The sequence below is a fragment of the Musa acuminata genome, chromosome BXJ2-4, assembly GCF_036884655.1.
Source record: "Musa acuminata AAA Group cultivar baxijiao chromosome BXJ2-4, Cavendish_Baxijiao_AAA, whole genome shotgun sequence".
In the NCBI taxonomy this organism is placed as follows: Eukaryota; Viridiplantae; Streptophyta; class Magnoliopsida; order Zingiberales; family Musaceae; genus Musa; species Musa acuminata.
The window spans coordinates 25,419,409-25,437,924 of NC_088341.1; the positions used below are offsets into that span (position 1 = coordinate 25,419,409).

General features: G+C 41.7%; 2 protein-coding genes across 2 annotated transcripts; one reads left to right on the forward strand and one right to left on the reverse strand.

The window, feature by feature from the left end:
- Positions 1–5,039: 5,039 nt before the first annotated feature.
- On the forward strand, positions 5,040–6,809 carry LOC135610169 (inositol-tetrakisphosphate 1-kinase 1-like). The gene is made up of 2 exons (XM_065104332.1): positions 5,040–5,232; positions 5,306–6,809. Exon 2 carries the CDS (start codon positions 5,359–5,361, stop codon positions 6,376–6,378), a length of 1,020 nt encoding a protein of 339 aa, XP_064960404.1. The 5' UTR covers positions 5,040–5,232; positions 5,306–5,358; the 3' UTR covers positions 6,379–6,809.
- A 4,322-nt stretch (positions 6,810–11,131) lies between these two features.
- LOC103981822 (ABC transporter B family member 2-like) lies at positions 11,132–18,324 on the reverse strand. The gene is made up of 12 exons (XM_009398569.3): positions 17,741–18,324; positions 17,612–17,666; positions 17,342–17,517; positions 15,337–15,537; positions 14,983–15,242; positions 14,264–14,804; positions 13,786–14,168; positions 13,281–13,696; positions 12,945–13,186; positions 12,603–12,850; positions 12,050–12,462; positions 11,132–11,965 (listed from the first exon to the last, which is right to left on the reverse strand). The coding sequence occupies exons 1-12, from the start codon at positions 17,990–17,992 to the stop codon at positions 11,427–11,429; spliced, it is 3,726 nt and encodes a 1,241-aa protein (XP_009396844.2). The 5' UTR covers positions 17,993–18,324; the 3' UTR covers positions 11,132–11,426.
- Between the last annotated feature and the right edge of the window lie 192 nt (positions 18,325–18,516).

An 18,516-nucleotide genomic window follows, 5' to 3' on the forward strand; every position in this document is an offset into this window, starting at 1 on the left:
AACTCAGTTTTATATTTTTTTTTAATGTAAACTTATTTTGGAGTTATAGGATAAGAATTAGTGCTATGTTGGGGTGAGTTTCATGTTCTTTCAAAATTCAACAATTGTGGCTTGAATTAACGAAAGAGTGAATCTGGGATGCTTATTACTGTTTATCTAAGACTTCTTATTGCAATATCTTTATGATATTTATGGTTAGCTCGAAATGATATTCATTGTCTCAATCATTAGATTAGTAGTATACCTATTTGGAAGAAAATTGTAACCACTGCTAATGATCAATTTTATTTAACTAAGGATATTGAGGAGACTCAATAAAGCTTATGAAGTTAGAAATAATTGATGTTGACAATATTTCTTTCAGACTAATAATGACCCTTATGACTTGGTTTCTAACGGTGTAAGTGTGGGCCATTCCCCAAGGAATGAATAAGTGTAACCGGTTACTATAAGATTTGCTGACAATTATGAATGATCACCCATTCAAGATAAAAGGATAATATTTATAGTAAATTTAAATTATACAAAAGGGTTGAATCTATCTCACCTAAAGATATACTAAGATTATCATAATCTTATAAAAATTCTCAGGAGAGCTATATTTGTTTCTCAGATAATATTAGATAGTTGATTGATGGGATAACTCAACTGAATTTGGAGAGGCTATCTCTTGATAAGTTTCAGATTATTACCCTCTAAATTTTATTCAGTCTAATCTTCATGAGTGAGTAATCTATAGATATTTCCTTTAAAACATTATCTCTTGATAAGTTTCATGTAGAGATTATCACCCTCTAAATTTTATTCAAGTCTAATCTTCATGAGTGAATAATCTATAGATATTTCCTTTAAAACATTATCTCTTGAGAAGTTTTATGTAGAGATTATTACCCTCTAAATTTTATTCAGTCTAATCTTCGTGAGTGAATAATCTATAGATATTTTCTTTAAAAAAAAACACTTGTACCTGTAGATTGGCACTTGGCCTGTTGAGAACTACTATCAAATTCCAAGAACATTGAAGAATTGCCTTTCGGAAGTAGGTAAAATTGTGGAAGGTACGATTCCATCCTTCCCCAAGTTCCTCGTTGCCCCATACTCAAAAGATTTCATCTGTCACAATGATTCAGCATCTAAAAATCTTCACAGTAAGTAGCCCAATATTTGGGTTAGGCAAAAGAGTGAGGAACTTACTAACTACAGTGATTAAGAACTACCTCAAATATTTCAGCATAAGTGTTTTAACCAAGATGTAAGAAGGATGTCATTGATTAACCTCCGTTAGAACACAACATCTTGGTTTTACTTAGTAGCTGAAAGAACCAAATCTGTATCCGAATTGACTTGTAACTCTTACACATTTGATGGATTTCATATAAATTCGAGTATATATAATGTCAAAGTCTAATCCGACTTGCACGTGAAAGGAAATGATAGATTTTAATATACATAGGGTTTTTTACTTGTAGCTGAAAGCACCACATTTGTCTCCAACTCTTACTGTTAGGGTTTAAGACACTTTGATGGATTTCATATTAATTCGAGTACATATAACGTCAAGTCTAATCTGACTTTCACGTAAAGGTTTTTCTGGGATCACTGGTCATCCAATCGAGATCAGTTTGCTTCCACCAAATGCACTAAATTAGGCAATTGATCTTTCTACAACTCCCTCACAATGCTTACATAACATATTTTTCTTCCACCCATTGATCCTTGCTTGAATCTAATCTTTGCTCTAAGTTGCTGTGTCTGTTCAAAACAGATGAAGTTTGAGGTTTTGCTACAGTATTCTCATGCCTGCATGCATCAGTGTCTACTGAAACAGGTGACTTATCATAGCGAACCTTACCTTTGAGGTTTTGCTACAGTATTCTCATGCCTGCATGCAACTGTGTCTACTGAAACAGGTGACTTATCATAGCTAACCTTACCATTTTACACCCTATGGTTTTCTTCGTGAGAGAGATTAAATAGAGACAAATTTAAGAATAAACTGTATATCTCAATAGCAAACTCTCATACGAACATGTATGCATGTATTATATAATTTTGACAAACTCATCATAATAATGTCATCATAATATAATGACAAATTATGAATTATGATTCACGATTATGTTAAATGTGAGCAAGGTTTCATGGTAGGCGCCGAGGCATAAAAACTAAATCACTACAAAATTTAAACTTTTAACTATTGATGGCAATGAGATTGAATCTACGAAAAACTCTTTTATGTTTTTGACTAATGTTGTTCCTAAAGTTTCCACTCTAGTCTAGAGTGCACATCATTTGAAATGGTGACATTTGCTTATGTATAACAAGATTTATAAGATCATATACATTGAATATATTCGTGCTGATGAGAAACACAAAATATCATTGAGAAAATATACATCAAAAAATTATCACTAACTAAATACGGAGATGAGGGAGATGATGATGAACCAAATTAAATACCTAAATTCAACTGTAAATACTCGATATATATGGGAGTTCTTTTTGTTTTTCATGTTAATAAATATGTTTTTTATATTTATGTAAATAAATTTATTAAAAATTATAAATAAAGATTTAAACATTATAAATTCGATTGAATAGGCTTTCGTAAAGCCCAAAAGAGTGGGAGAACCCTTATTCAACCCTTGCATGATATCTGGAGTCTCTCAATCTCGATTGCTACTAAGATAGATGGAAACAGTCAGTTAATTTAGTAGCTCGTATGAGACTTGCTTCATAAAATAATAACAGCGTGCTATAATTTTTAACAATAAAAAGAAAAATAAATAAAAGTACTCATAAATTTCGCCCGATTCATTCCCCAACTCGATCGATTAGTTTTATATTCAAAGTACCCGTAATATCTAGTTTGATATTCCCCAAATCAATGCCGACCTACTTTTATATTCAAAGGCATTTTAAATCCAAAAAATAAAAATCTAGTTTAAGTAGGTTAAATGCAGCTACATAGCAGAAAAAAAATCTAACTCATTAATTAACCTCTCTACCAAAAGGGATCGAATGCATATCCAATACGTTAAATTTGTCGTGTAAAATAAAAGAACTGTACCATGCACTACTGACGATAATTTGTGCATACAAGCTGCGAAAACATCGATGGTATAACGATGATATTAATAGAGCCTAAATTAAAATTTTCCAGAATTTCTAATTGGCTACAGCCATCTCGAACTAAATGGAAAATACCTTGAATTAATAAAAGAATTGATGAGACACGTATAGAGTTACTAATTAAATCAATATTTAATCATAATTGATGCGACTTAGACTCGTGAAAAATTATCCGTTTTGGACGTACCCATATGGGTTTGTCCCTTCGAGACTCGTGAGCCCCAAAAAATATTCTTGAGAATAAAAATAACCCGACGAGCTTATAAGTTTTTGGTTCTCTTACTTCTCAATTAATATAAGACTAAATATCCTTATTAGTGCTCTCCCATAGGGGAGCTAAGGGCTCATGACCCTTCTTCTAATGTCAATATAATAAATCAATATTTGGTCACCATTGATATAACCACATAGACTCACAAGAAATTATCTGCTTTGGGTATGTTCGTACGATTTTGCCTTTTCGATACTCCTGAGTCCCAGAAAATATTGATAGGGATAAGAGTGACCCGTCGAGCTTATAAGCCATTTGTTCCTCTACTCCTCAATTAATGTAGGATTGATAAAAATATTTAGTCCTATATTGATTGAGAAGTAAAAAAATATTTAAGAGTAAGGGTGACTCGACAAGCTTACAAGTCCTTAGTTCCCCTCCTCCTCAATTAATATGGGACTAAATATTCTTATCAATGCTCTCCCCATAGGGGAGCCAAGGGCTTCTAGACCTCTTTCTAATGCCAATATGACAAATCAATATTTGGTCGATATTGATATAATCTTATAGACTCATAAGGAATTATCCTCTTTAGGTATGTCCGTATGATTTTACCTTTTCGAGACTCATGAGTCCCAAAAAATATCTATAGGGTAAGGATGACCCGAGAGCTTATAAGTCTTTGATTCTCCTACTCAACCAATGTAGAATTGATAAAAATATTTAGTTCTATATTGATTAAGGAGTTAGAGAAAAATGTAAGCTCGTCGAGTCATCCTTTCTCTCAAATATGTCTGAGCTCCGAAAGAATAAAATCATATAACTATATATAGAACGAATAATTCCTAGTGAGTCTATTAAATCACATCAATAACAATTACCCGTTGACTTATCAATATATATTATATTTTATAGATATACAAGCATTCCTTTGCCGTGAGTAGGTTCGTGGATAAGAATGGAATCATATTTGATATAAAGCGTCAAAGCATTCCATGTTCTAAATTCTCTCTAGTCCAATCATTCACGTATGAGGGGTTTATCTCCTTCCATGAAAAATAAATAGAAAAGGAATGAATTAATAAAAGTAGGCCACTGTGTGTTGACGAACTGTCGTGGGCTCTATCCATTTAGCATCAGATGCACCCCTTTCCAAAGGAATCCTGTATTACGCGTAGGAATCCCGCTTTCGCACTGTCCCACAAACAGATCTGCCCTGGAATCTTTCACATGTACATGTACACCACCCAACTGTATCAGCACGAATCTTGAAAGCAACATGTGAATCTCCCCTCCCCTACCCCCCGAGATTCGCTGTCCGGGGCCCCGCACCTTGTCCCGCCGCACCCCGGAAATCGCACGTGCGCCGTTTCGCGGCCCGCCGTCTCGCTTCATCGAACGAACCTGATCCAGTCACGCCTGTCAATGCGCCAAGCGACGGCTGTCGGCTGGCCACGTTTTATTCTTCTTGTTGGTCACTCCCCATTGCGCGCTAGCGGGCCCCAATCGTCGTTTTGCTGACAGGGAGCATCGAGACCGTTGGTTGCGCGTGGCGATCCGCGATGTCTATGCCACGTGAGCGCACGCCGCAAAATCGCCATTGGTTTACTTCTGGCTAGGCGTGAAGAGGCGAAAGAGTTGCCAATCTGCTCACCGCAATTCACCTCACACCACCCCCCCCAACCACCCCACTCCCCCCACCCCCGCCTCCCGGCAACTCCGAAGCTATAAAAAGGTCCCCAACCCTCGCCTCGTTCCTTCCCTTCGTATCGCGTGCTCGCTGGCTCGCCTAACCGTTCCATCCAGTTAATCTTTCCTACGGTGTCCGAAGTGCGAGAAAAGGGGAAGAACCCTAATTTTTGACGCTTCTTTTCATGTTTTGCTCCCTGGTAATCGATGATTTCGGTTGAGGAACCCTAGATTGGGATCAATCTGTGCTCTAAAATGCGGTTTGTTTCTCAGGCGATCGGAGATTGCGGAGGAATTCGAGGTGTTTCTTGGATACTGGGCTCGCCATGGCGGAAGCCGCAACCCCTCGTAGATTCGTGGTAGGATATGCGCTCGCCCCCAAGAAGCAGCGGAGCTTCATCCAGCCCTCGCTCGTCGGTCTCGCACGCGAGCGCGGCATCGATCTCGTTCCCATCGATACCTCACGGCGCCTTGCTGATCAGGGTCCCTTCGATTGCGTGCTCCACAAGCTCCATGGGGACGACTGGAAGGCCCAGCTCGAGGATTTTGCTTCCAGGAACCCAGACGTTCCAATTGTCGACCCGCCCCTTGCCATCCGGCGCCTCCACAACCGCATCTCCATGCTCCAGGTCGTGTGTGAGCTCGATATCCCCCAGGAGAGGGAGACATTTGGAATTCCTAGGCAGGTGGTGATCTATGATTCCGCGGCCCTCACAAACTCCGGGGTCGTCGGGGTCCTCCGCTTCCTGGTCATCGCCAAGCCCCTGATAGCTGATGGCAGCGCCAAGTCCCATAAGATGTCCCTTGTTTTCTGCCGGGATAGCCTCCGAAAGCTCAAGCCGCCACTTGTGCTGCAGGAGTTTGTGAATCATGGCGGGGTCATCTTCAAGGTGTTTGTGGTGGGGGATTACGTGCAGTGCGTGAAGAGGAAATCCCTTCCGGATGTCTCCCAAGAGGAATTGGAGTGCTCTGAGGGGTCTTTCACGTTCTCGCAGGTTTCCAATATGACGACGCAGGATCCAGTGGGGGTTGACTATTACATGAATTTGGATAAGGCGGAGATGCCTCCATTGAGCTTTGTCACGGAGATAGCAAGAGGTTTGAGGCGGCTCATGGGATTGCACCTTTTCAATTTTGACATGATAAGGGATTTGAAAGCAGGAGGAAATCATTACCTTGTGATTGACATTAACTACTTTCCTGGGTATGCAAAAATGCCATTCTATGAGAAAATTTTAACTGACTTCCTCTGGAACATCATTCATGAGAACAATGAGCATGATGATGTGGACTCGGCTGTTAACAGTCACTATAAAGAGAGCAAGCTCTTGGTTGATAGTCATTGACAAGATTGCACAAGATGTAGAGAATGTCGGATGGGGGTTTTAATGCTGCCAACCTTCTAGAAATTTAGTTTTCCTGATTACTTGAAAGGTACAAGAATTTTCACCTTTCTGCTAAGGTTATCAGTCTGCATGTTGTTGTGTTTGGCTGAATAAGTAGGTCAGTCAATTAGGGATTCATAACTTTGCCATAAGTTCATTTGGTTCTTACATTGACTAAACATCCTTACTTTGTGGCTGTGATTAGATATACCACCTTGTGACATTGCTTTCTCTCTGTAGTTAGAAGAGTAATAAGCCTGGTGGTCCATTCAAAGGGTTATGATCTCATTCTAATCAACCGGGCATTTATAAAACATGGGATTTGTTATTTGTCATTTGTAATTGTTTTGCTTAGTGCATATGAGAGTAAAGATTGTTCACTCGCATGAGAATTTGACTCTTGACTGTTCTGGCAGTTGTCAACACTAAAATGCTATGCAGTATGTAAATTTGTTGATTCTCATTCTTATATATATATATATATATGTGTGTGTGTGTGTGTGTGTGTGTGTGTAACACATGGAAAGATCATAAAAAATGAAATAAAGAATAAAGCAAAAGCAAAAAAAAAAGAAAGAAAAGTATATGTTCTATATAGGTTGAGGATAGGAGAACACAGAATCCAAATGAACAAATCCAAGCTATATATATATATATATATATTTATATACACCTTAGACAAATTGTACGAAAAAAAGGTCATGATGATGATGAATCTAATGACTGAGGTAGAATCCTGTTGAAGCATTAAGCTGCTGAAGTCAAACCACCGTGTTATATGCCACTGGCATATAACACAGTGGCATGGCAAGGCTTGATATAACACAGTGGTTCTTGTCCACACAAGAACCCAACAGAATTTACTTGTATGCTTATCTCTAAGTCCTCTCATATTTCTCCAGCCTTGAGAAGTTGCTCAGCAGCAGTGAGGGTTGACTCAGAGAGCTGGGTTTCTACCCAACAGTGTTGATGATACAAATGAAGCATGACCCTTCTTAATCATCAGCCATGGACGAGAACTAGCCCTGTTTTCTTAATAGGTTAGCTTAGAATTTTAACGAGCTAGTCAGTAATCCCTATTCTTGGGTCCCGAAACATAGTTGGCTTTGCAAGTTTCGGGTGATATGCCCAAACCTGACTTGGACTTTTATCCTTGGTCCTAGCATGTTTGTTCCTAATAATGTATTCAGAAAAGCATTGGTCAAATTCAGACCTGGATATATTCCATAAGAGCATATATTATATGATGCTGAAAATTTTCTTTTATGAAGTCAATATATTATGGCAATAAAGTGACATTAAACTAGTACTAATTCTGTATCACTAAATTGATGTACATGTTCAAGGTTCCCTCCCACAGCACAGAATATGAATGATGACCTGTGAATATTTTTGTGTGTATAAATTTTGAACAGGATATGCATGTGTATTTTTTTTTTCGGTTATGTGTTTTTAACTACGTAGTAAAACTATCAAACACTACTATGTATAGGAAACCTATCAGTTTGTTTAGCAAGTTAGCATGTTTCAAAATTATCCACTTTTCCACTATACTATTTTTTATAACATTAGTAAACTGAAAGTTGATATCCTATTCTTAGTCCTGCATGTAGAGTATGTGCGGAACTAGACTCTTATCATACAAGTTGCAAATGCCTTATTCTGGTGCCTAAGCTGGACCTTTGACTTCGATTCTAATGTCAATACAGTGAGGATTCCTTTCTTTTAGTTATCTTCAAATATGTGAGCATTGAATTTGTAAATTTTCTTTTATCCATTCCCCTATATGTTGAGACAAAATGTACCTAATGTAGTGTTGAATGATGCTAAGAACTTGTTACATTCCATATTTTGATATTTCTGTTTCTAACCCTTAACATTTTGCAAGAGAACATTGGTCATCTATGTGCACAATATTGATTTATCCTTGGTGACCACCTGCCAAACTAAAGCTTTTACTTCCATAGTTATCCTTTTACTGAACAGAAAATTCATGGTTTTGAATGATTGTAGGCAGCAATTGATTGGTCTGGAAGCTGCCTAGGTTTGATACTGGGCAATATCTTAATTGATCCTATGTTCTGCTTGTAGTAACCCCCCATCACAGAAGCAGCACTAGTGGTGGCACTCTGCTCCATGGTCCATAGATCATTGCTTCCATCTGCAACGACCGCAGATGATAATGATGCATGTCCTAAATGTTAGAGAAGAGAAAAAATTAAAGGAATGATGGGAAAGAGAAGGAAAACAAGTTTTCATTTGCTGTAATACATCTGCATAACCAAGGTTGTAAAAATTGAAAGTCATAGGTGGGTTGTTAAGTCATATTTGGTGCGTTTACATTATAATGTAGTGAATATGAGAACAAATATCAAATGGCACTACTTTAAAAAAGAAACTTTACTTGGCTTTGAAATTTTTTTATTTCTAGTACAAATAGAAGCACTAATGTGAGATACGACAAACTAGAGGATGCAAAGATTCAAGGTACTGGGACTAAAATGAATGATAAAGAGAAGAAAAGGATAAATAATGAGAATACTTTGATAGGACACATATGATTCATAGGAAAACCATATCGACTATGAAAATATAAGCAGAACAAGTTCAACCACATACCAGTTCTTGGTTGATAGTGGACAATGATGGCACCCTTCCCGAATAGCTTTAGTTGGTCCCTAAGTTTGAACCATTTGTTTCTTTTCAGTAGTTTGGTTTGGTTGTTTGTGTAAAGCTTAGAAAAAGTATATATATATATATATATATATATATATATATATATAGAGAGAGAGAGAGAGAGAGAGAGAGAGAGAGAGAGAGAGAGAGAGAGGAGAAGGTAGAAACTAGAATTCCTTCAATCTTACTTTCAGTGCAAAATTTGTTGGTATCTCACATTCATACTACCGTACAAACTATGGAAAAAAGATTTTATTCATCCATTCATTTGTTCAATCAAGAAGGAACTATACACTTCCCTTATTAGATACACACAAAATGCAAATCTACAATAACATTACTTTAGAAAATTGTAATTTAAAATTGTAACCCTTGAATCAAGGTTTGTTGACCTACTTTTTTTTCAGGATGATAAACTTTCAAATGTATTTTGAAAGATAATATGCCCTTTGAGCACAATATTTGATTGACATAGGTTTATTTATTTGTGGATTTTTTTCAACCAATCTTGAACTTCCATATAGTGATGAAATCATCGAACGGACCTTGTAATCATCTTCCACCAATTTGAATTTTAACTTTTGCATTCCATTTGGCTTTCTTTTCCTTTTCCCTGAGCAATCAAGGAAATATATGAAATTTAAGTGGAAACATACGAAATGTTGCCGTGTGACAACTTATGGTGTTTATATAAGCCTCCTCCTTTATAGTACCAAAATCATTCTTTCAATAGAAAATCATGGTGAAAGTGAAAAGTGTGGTCAATCTGAAGCCAAATTTATGTTCACTACCATTCTAAAGGGGGTTTGGATTGGTCTTTCTACTTTCTACATTTAGTAGATATGGAATGTGCCTTGACTTCCATTGAATGCTTTTACTTTGTGGTCATCAATAATTTTGTTCATGATTAGAATGAGTAGGTTTATATATGTTTCACATTAAATGATTATTGTTGTGTATCGGTACTTTCTTTTCATTCTAGGTTGATATCTCTGCATCCTTGGGTGAGTGCATCCTGGATTTCTGTATTCCTATAGTATATCTTTTATTAATAAAACACAGTTAATGTCTCTGTTTTGTTCCCTCTTCTCTTTGTTGGCATTTTTGTATGGCAGCAAAGTGCCCTGGTAATATGTGATTGCCTGCTCATAAACCAAGATATGGTGTATGCTTTAGCATGTGACAAGCCCAGGATACCACGACACAAGTATGTTGCATTGACCAGCACAAATATGCCATGTTGTGTCTACTTCTGGTCACATACTCTGGGCATGAATCTGGTAAATTCCAGTAAAACATACTGTTAATTTGATTGTTCTTTTTATTTTCTGTCAGCAGCTGCTATTTAATGATACAACAGCAGAAACCTGCCATTCAGAATTTCAATCAGACCTCTCAGCATTTTTGTTATCTTTTGATTATATATCTTGGTAATCAAAATGGATCTTATCCTATTCATTTTTATTTGCTTCAGTTGCTTCTCTTGAATTGGCATTATTACAATGTTTCTTTGTGACTACAGCATGTTCTCTACATCTTTCTTTTTGATACAAGCGCAGAAAACCTGGTGTTTGCATTTCCTTTTTCTGTGGTTATATTGGTTATCCAAATGATTTTCTTCGCCTTTTCTTTCATATTTCTCTCTTGTTTTCTTCACAGAATCATCACGACAGCAGATTATTGGTGTTCCTGTTTCTTCTTCTTCTTCTTTGTGCTACCACAGTCTCCATGATCCAACGTGCTTATGAATTTTTTGTGGAGCTAGTTGTTAATACAATTGCCAATATGTTATTTCTTGACAAGGTGATGTTTCATTCGGACATGACCTATATGCTCGAGGGCTGCTTGTAGGCTTCACAAATGTCATGCAACAGATCCGAACCCTGATCACATACATGACCTCAACTAAATTAAGATGCACACTGAATGATTAGAAACGCTGGATCAGCTAACTGATATTAGCAGTTAAATACTTAATGCTGTTCATTGACATTTATGCTTTGTCAACCACAAAATACAGAAAAAAGAAATCAGCAAATTGAGTAATTTTGATCTGAATGACATCATAATGCATAGTTTGACAACAGTCGGAAAGAATAGTTGCAGTATGGCTATTATTATCATCATAACTAAATATCAACCATTTTCAGATATTAAGATAATTGCATCGAGGATTAATATGGCAAAGTAGGGCTCGGTCTTATATACCAACAAGACGAGCTCGTGAGTGGCAGTTAGAGTCTGGTGCATATCGTCTATGCGGTGTTCTTATGGCATAGACCTGGGACGTCAAAAATGACCCCTACTCTTCTTCAGCTTCATTGCATCCTCTACTAGTGCTTTTGCTGCAAGCTGATCAACTTGAAATAGGCACCATTCCTGTTCTCAACCAGAGTGGAGTGGCTCCCCTGTTCCACGATTCTCCCGTCCTGCAACACCGAGATGACATCAGCGTTGTGAATGGTGGAGAGCCTGTGCGCCACCATGACGGTGGTGCGGTTCCTCATGACCCGCTCCAGCGCGTGCTGGACCACGCGCTCCGACTCCACGTCCAGCGCGCTGGTGGCCTCATCGAGCAGCAAGATGGCAGGATTCTTTATGATGGCTCGGGCGATGGCGATCCGCTGCTTCTGGCCTCCCGACAGTTGGATCCCTCGCTCCCCTGCCTTGGTCGAGTAGCCCTCCGGGAGAGCACTGATGAAGGAGTGGGCGTTCGCGAGCTTTGCAGCCTCCACAACCTCTGCTTCTGTGGCACCATCCTTGCCGTAGACGATGTTGTCGTAGATGGTTGTGGCGAAGAGCACGGGCTCTTGCTGAACCATGCCGATGTGCTTGCGGAGCTCCTTCAGTCTCAGTCTCCTTATATCTTTGCCTGCAAACCACACTCACTCACAGAGATCAAGACCAATAAAAGAAAGAAGAAGAAGAAGTACTTGGGAAGAGGAGACGAGCAGACCGTCGATCATCACTTTTCCAGCAGTCGCATCATAAAATCGTAGTATCAGAGACAACACCGTGCTCTTGCCTGATCCGCTCATTCCCACCAACGCCATGCTCTTCCCAGCCGTCACTCTCAGATCGAACCCTCTGAAGATTAAGACATCCGGCCTTGAAGGATAACAGAATTCTACTCCTCTCATCTCGATAGCGCCCTCGACCCTTCCAACGTCCTCCCCGACCTCGGGCGGCACCTCCGTCCTTCTATCAAGCACCTCGAAGACCGATGCTGCCATTTGATTCCCTTTGATGATGTCCGGAGCCAGAGCCAACGTTTCTCCCATGGCTAACGCCGTCACTATGAGGACCATGAATGATTTCATCACCGACTTGAAGCTGGCAAGCCCTTTGCCCATCAGGACTGAGCCATACCTGCACAAATCATAGATTGCACCGTCACCATTATAACATACAACCTCTGATAGCTGAAACAGATCGTAGCAATTCATTCGAGATTAGGCTATACGTGAAGCACAAGAATCACAAAAGAAGAAAGTGCATGCATTGGTTACCACAAAGCAAGCCCGTACGAAGAGAAGAGGAAGCACTGGGAGACGCCGTAGAAGATGCCCGCAGTCTGCCCGCGTCGGAAAGATCGCCTGGACGGCTCCCTGAGCTCCTCGACGTAGAGATCGATTACTTTTTGTTCCGAGCAGAAGGCGGCCACCGTTCGGATGTTGCTCACAGCCTCAGCAGCTAGCATGTTTGCTTTCAGGTACGTCTTGCTCAGGTTTCCTCCATACCCCCTCATGAACAGCTTCTGCAGTGCGTCGCATATGAAAAGAAGAAGGAGAGAACGGCTGACCCTACGCAACAACAGGCTAAGACTGCATGCGAGGGAAAGGTGGGTGTACCTCACTGATATGCCCACTGACCATCAAAGGGTATGTGGCCAGAACCACCAGAGTTATTCGCCAATTCAAGATGAAGGCAATGATCAAGGAGGTTACGATCATTCCGATGTTCTGCAGGAGGATTGTGGAACGATCCACCACGATGGTCCGCAGCAGAGTGGCATCCGTCTCAAGGCGCGACGTCAACATCGCGCTGGTGTTGCTCATGTCGTCGAACCAACCGATCTCGTTCCTTAAGATCACTAGCAGAGCGAAATGCAGAGGTTATGTCAAGCAGTGAAGGAAGACGGAACAGAACACTCTTTATAGCTGGTTGGTTCTGTTCAAGGACTTTACCTCCAAACATCCTTTCCCTCACCCGAAGAGTTAGCCTTTCGCCCATGATGCCAAAGTTGAGGTGTTCGATGACGTGGAAGAACACGGTGAGAACGGCCCCACCGCAGAACAACAGTGCGATCTTCTTCACCTCCCTCTGGGTGGTTTCCCAAACCATGTAATAGGAAACAAGCGCCTGGGTAACTCCGAGCGCAAAGAGCGGCATCTGGGCACCTGCAACGAAGGCACCTAACGTGCCAATGACTCCAAAGATCCAATCAGGCCTGACCATGGAATACAACTTCTTGAGAGACACAGGCTTCGCTTTTGCCACATCGGTTGCTTCAGGGGCATAACGACTGCCGGAGTCCTTATCAGACCTGAAGCTCGCCCCCAAGCTTGTGTTTTTTGCGGACAGCTCTCTGGAGTATTTGATGCTGAGATCACCAGATGGAACGAATCAGAATCCTGCGCATCAGCAGAACAGAAATAGTCCGAGCCGAAGCATAGATGGATGTTCGTTCACCTTAGCGGTCGCCCGATGCTCGGGCCCTCCGCCGGCGATGGCCGCTGATGGTGAGCAGTCTCCTGGAGCTTCACAAGTGAAGCGTAGGCACTGGTGGGATGAGACATGAGCTGGTCGTGAGTTCCCGTCTCGACGATCCTTCCGGCCTGCACGACCGCAATGATGTCCGCATTCCTGATGGTGGACAATCGATGCGCCACCACCACCGTGGTACGGCCTATCATAACCCTGTCGAGCGCCTCTTGCACGCTCTTCTCGGACTCAGCGTCGAGGGCACTTGTGGCCTCGTCGAGGAGGAGGATCGAAGGGTTCTTCAGGATGGCTCTTGAGATTGCGATGCGCTGCTTCTGCCCGCCTGATAGTTGAACCCCTCGCTCACCCACCTGCGACAGCATGTTATTCATTAATAAGAAGATCGAGACGTACCGAGAGCCGTTTATGATGCTGAGTTCCAACACCGAACATCCGAATCAGTCACCTGCGTCTCGTATCGGTCAGGCAGGTGTTTGATGAAATTAATGGCCTCAGAAAGCTTTGCAGACTGCGCTATTTCGTCGATGGTGGCATCATCCTTCCCGTAAAGTATGTTTTCTCGGATGCTTGTTGCGAAGAGGGCAGGCTCCTGATTCACCAACCCGATTTGCTGCCGGAGCCACTTGAGATCCAGATCCTTGATGTCATGCCCATCCAACAGGATATGGCCTCGTTGGGGCTCGTAGAACCGCTCGATCAACGAGATAACCGTGCTCTTCCCCGACCCACTTCCACCAACAAGTGCAACGATCTTTCCCGACGGGATGTCTAGATTCAACCCATTAAAGATGAGGACGTCGGGACGTGATGGATAGCTGAAGTGAATATTGACAAACTTGATGTGCCCGTCCACGCCGGCCAGTTTCCGCCCCGTCTTGGCACTCGTTCTGCTAACCGTGTTTCTCTCGATCATCTCAAAGATGGAGTACGCGGCAGTCCTTGCTCTCAGAAACGTGGAGATGTTTGGCGCTGCCTGGCCTAATGACCTGTACAACAAGGCATCTATCTGTGAGATCACGACGACCTACAAATTGTGACACTGAAGACGAGAGATGAGGAAAAATAGAGAAGAATCTGAAACCAGAGATGGAGAAAAATAGAGAGAGCATTGTGACACTGAAGAAGAGAGGTACATCAGCATTGGAACAGGAGAACGAGACTTACAGCCCAGCGATGACGACGTTGAGCATGGTGGTGAAGGATTCTCCTCCGTTTGCTATTTTCTTGTGGACGACGATGCTGGTGAACCAGACGAGGAGAGCCCAGGAGAGGAAGAGAACGCAGTGCATGGAACCAAGGCCGAGTCCCTTGGCCAACCCACCCTTCTTCCCATACTCGTACGTATTCATCAACGCACTTCTGTACGACCTCACCGCCTTCTCCTCCCCCACAAACGCTTGCACGGTGCGCACATTGCCGATCACCTACCCCGAGAGAAGCACTGAACACACATTAAGAGGAAGAAGAAAAAGAAAAGATGGTACTGAATCTAATGGTTTCAGAATGGAGAACAGAGACCTCCTCAGCTATTTCTCCGGCCTTGACGTAGGATTTCCGAACTCGAGCAATTAGGCCAGTGGCGACGTAGGCGTAGATTCCACCAGCAATGGCGATCAACGGGACGATGGACAGTGTGACCAGACTGATCTGCCAGACGCGAGCGAAGCCGATGGCAAATCCTGCGATGAATCTGCTGATGTAGTGCATGAAGTTTCCCACCTGCATGCGGTGCCATACGTCAGTCATATTCGGGAACGAAAATATTCATGGAATCATATATGCCCTTGCTTGCATTCGCAGTACCCGAAGAATCAAAATCCGCATCATCCACAATCTAATGCAAGTACGTACCATAGAATTTACAAGCAATTCAGCATGTTTTTTTGTTTTTTTGGCCAGACAACTAACAGACCGAACATAGGGCCAATCTACTGTAGATTTCTATCAGCTTCAGCTAAAATACCCCATCATGCAAATTAATTAACCCTTCTCATGGTGAGAGATGCAGCTTCGAGGATTTAACCACCTCATGGTTTTCCCTACGCCTGAGCCCAATTCAAGCCTTCCATAAAAGCTTCACAGGCCAAGCATAGATTTGATGACACTCGATGGCTACGAGTTCCGCAGTGAAACAAGGAAAGATACAATGCTTCTCGTGAATATGAGAATAAATGATGGCAACATGACTCGTCGAACACCACGGCATGCGGAGGTAGAAGAATTATTTCTGCAGCATTTTCCCGCGATGCAACTTAATGCGCAACAGTCAAGCTGCACCTCTCTCTCTCTCACTCACTCACTCACTCTCACTGTACGACGACCTTGATTTCTGCGTTGAGACAGAGCAGACTCCAGCGTTCCAGCTCAGCTTGGGGCCACGCCCATTAAATAAGGGAAGAGGGAGGTCACAGGATGAGATGAAAGATTCATATGCTGTCTTTCGTTACAGTAAAAAAACAAATGCATCAGGTTGGTAGCTGTTTAGATATCGGCATGTAATTGCTACTACGGAATAGATGATGACTAGTACTTGAAAAAGAAGGACTGCAGCTATAAGATTTAGATTATTAACAACATGTAAGAAACTAACGCTCGAGAGAAGTAAAATAATATCCATATCCAATTTTAAAATTCACAACATGTAGTATTTCATCGGTGAACCATTCACCAAACCATGTAATCTGTCTTGTTTCTGATGTCAACCAGGTTTTCCAAAGAAAGTGATGTCCCACATTACTCGGTCAATCACAAATGTGGCATAGCATTTATGAACCAAACCTACCCCCGGAAGGAACTCGGACAGTTCTATTAAGTAAGATTTGCTGGCGTAGCCAAAAGAAGAAGAAGAAGAACAGTGAGATTAGCAGATATTTATTAGGTCACTAAGATGAGTTTTAGAGAAGAAGAAGAAGAAGAAGAAGAAGAACACCGAGATTAGCAGATATTTATTATTAGGTCACTAACCAAGTTTTAGATGAGTCAATAATGGAAAATATATTTTTAAAATTTAATTAATGATGCTACTCTGTATAATGGTGGCAATCAGTCACATTACAAATATATTTAAGATTAAATAAATAAAGTTTCAGGTACCATGTTACCTCCCAATCGTGACTTAAGTTGCGACAAGAAACAACGCACAATCAATTCTGAGGAGGTTTCTTTGTGATTTTGAATGTTTCTCTCCTTGCCTTCACAATTAATGGGTGCAACAACTCCAATTTATTTCCAAGGCACAGGAAATATTTGTGGCAGGCACGCACAAGGAAAGAGACACGCCATCTAATTTACAAGATGGGGAGGTGTTTCCTTCGATTTTATTTTATTTTATTTTCTTGAAAATGCGTCTGCTCAAAATAATAATAATAATAATAATAATAATAATAATAATAATAATAATAATAATAAAGATGCATTCATGGCCCACTAAACACTAGCCTCAACGTTCAACAATCTCACCTAAACACTATCATGAGTATATGGTGGACATTACATGAAAACAAATCATGGAAATTGTACGTACCTTCTCGGAGATGGCATCCTGCACCACAATAATATCGCTTGTAATGGCTGCAATCACCTCTCCGGTGGAAGCCTCCGTATCAAACACCGCTATGTCCTGATCTAACATGGAACGCAGGTAAGCCAGCCTCATCTTCGCCGCCTGTCTCTCTCCTGTGTGCATCCAACAAGCCACCTCTGCAAAACACCAAGAGGCTCATCATCGTCAAGCTTGGTCCAAGTTCCTTCCAGCTTTCCATCTCTCTCTCTCTCTCTCTCTCTCTCGTCTTACCGGTCCACGAGGAGAACAATATGGCAATGCCCAGATAAACGAAATCCAGCGAGTACTGCAGTGAAAGGATCGGAGATCTCAGGCCAGATGTTGCATGTATAGTTTGCAGCTGGGCGCAGTCGTGCGTACCTTCGCGACCCGGTGTGAGACCGTGGTGGGGAAGAGGAAGGCGACCCCGATGATGTTGATGAGCTTGCCGAAGAAGATGAAGAAGACGGGCACGGACGCGCCGTGCGCGCAGGCGCCGATGGAGCCGAGGGCCATGAGGACGTAGTCCCATGTGTCGGCGAAGGCGAAGAGCTTGAGGAAGGGGACCTTGTGCACCTCCTTCTTGCTCGCCCCGTCTTCATGGCTGCTCTCAGGGCCTACCACCGAGTTCATCTTCTTTTCTGGGAGGGGGAGAGGAGAGGGAAAAGAGAGAAATAAGGGGGGGGCGCGAGGGAGGAGCTGTGCCAGTACTAAGCTACATAGCTCGGAGGGGGAAGGCTATGAGGAGGCTTTTGGGTTCAGTGGTCGGGGTGGCAATTGAGGAAGGTTGTGCCATTACTGCGCCCAAACAACCGGCTTGACCCATGATTTCGGAAATATGATTACTTCCGACTTTATGGGTCATCTCATGAGTCATGAGATGTCACGAAGCATACGAAGGCCGTGCATGGCCAGCTCAAGTCGAGAAATGTAGGTGAAGTATGATGGCCGTGCATAGGAAGGCCGTGCTTGTCCAGCTCAAGTCGCGAAATGTAGGTGAATTATATAAGCACACCAAACTCCTACTTTACTACATCTCATCTGGTCCAAGCTATAGCTGAAACCATCCAACTTACTAACCCAGTTCTATCATTCAATTAATAATCGGACTGGATGTGGATGAAAACCGTGCTCAACGTCTTGATGTTGCCATGGCT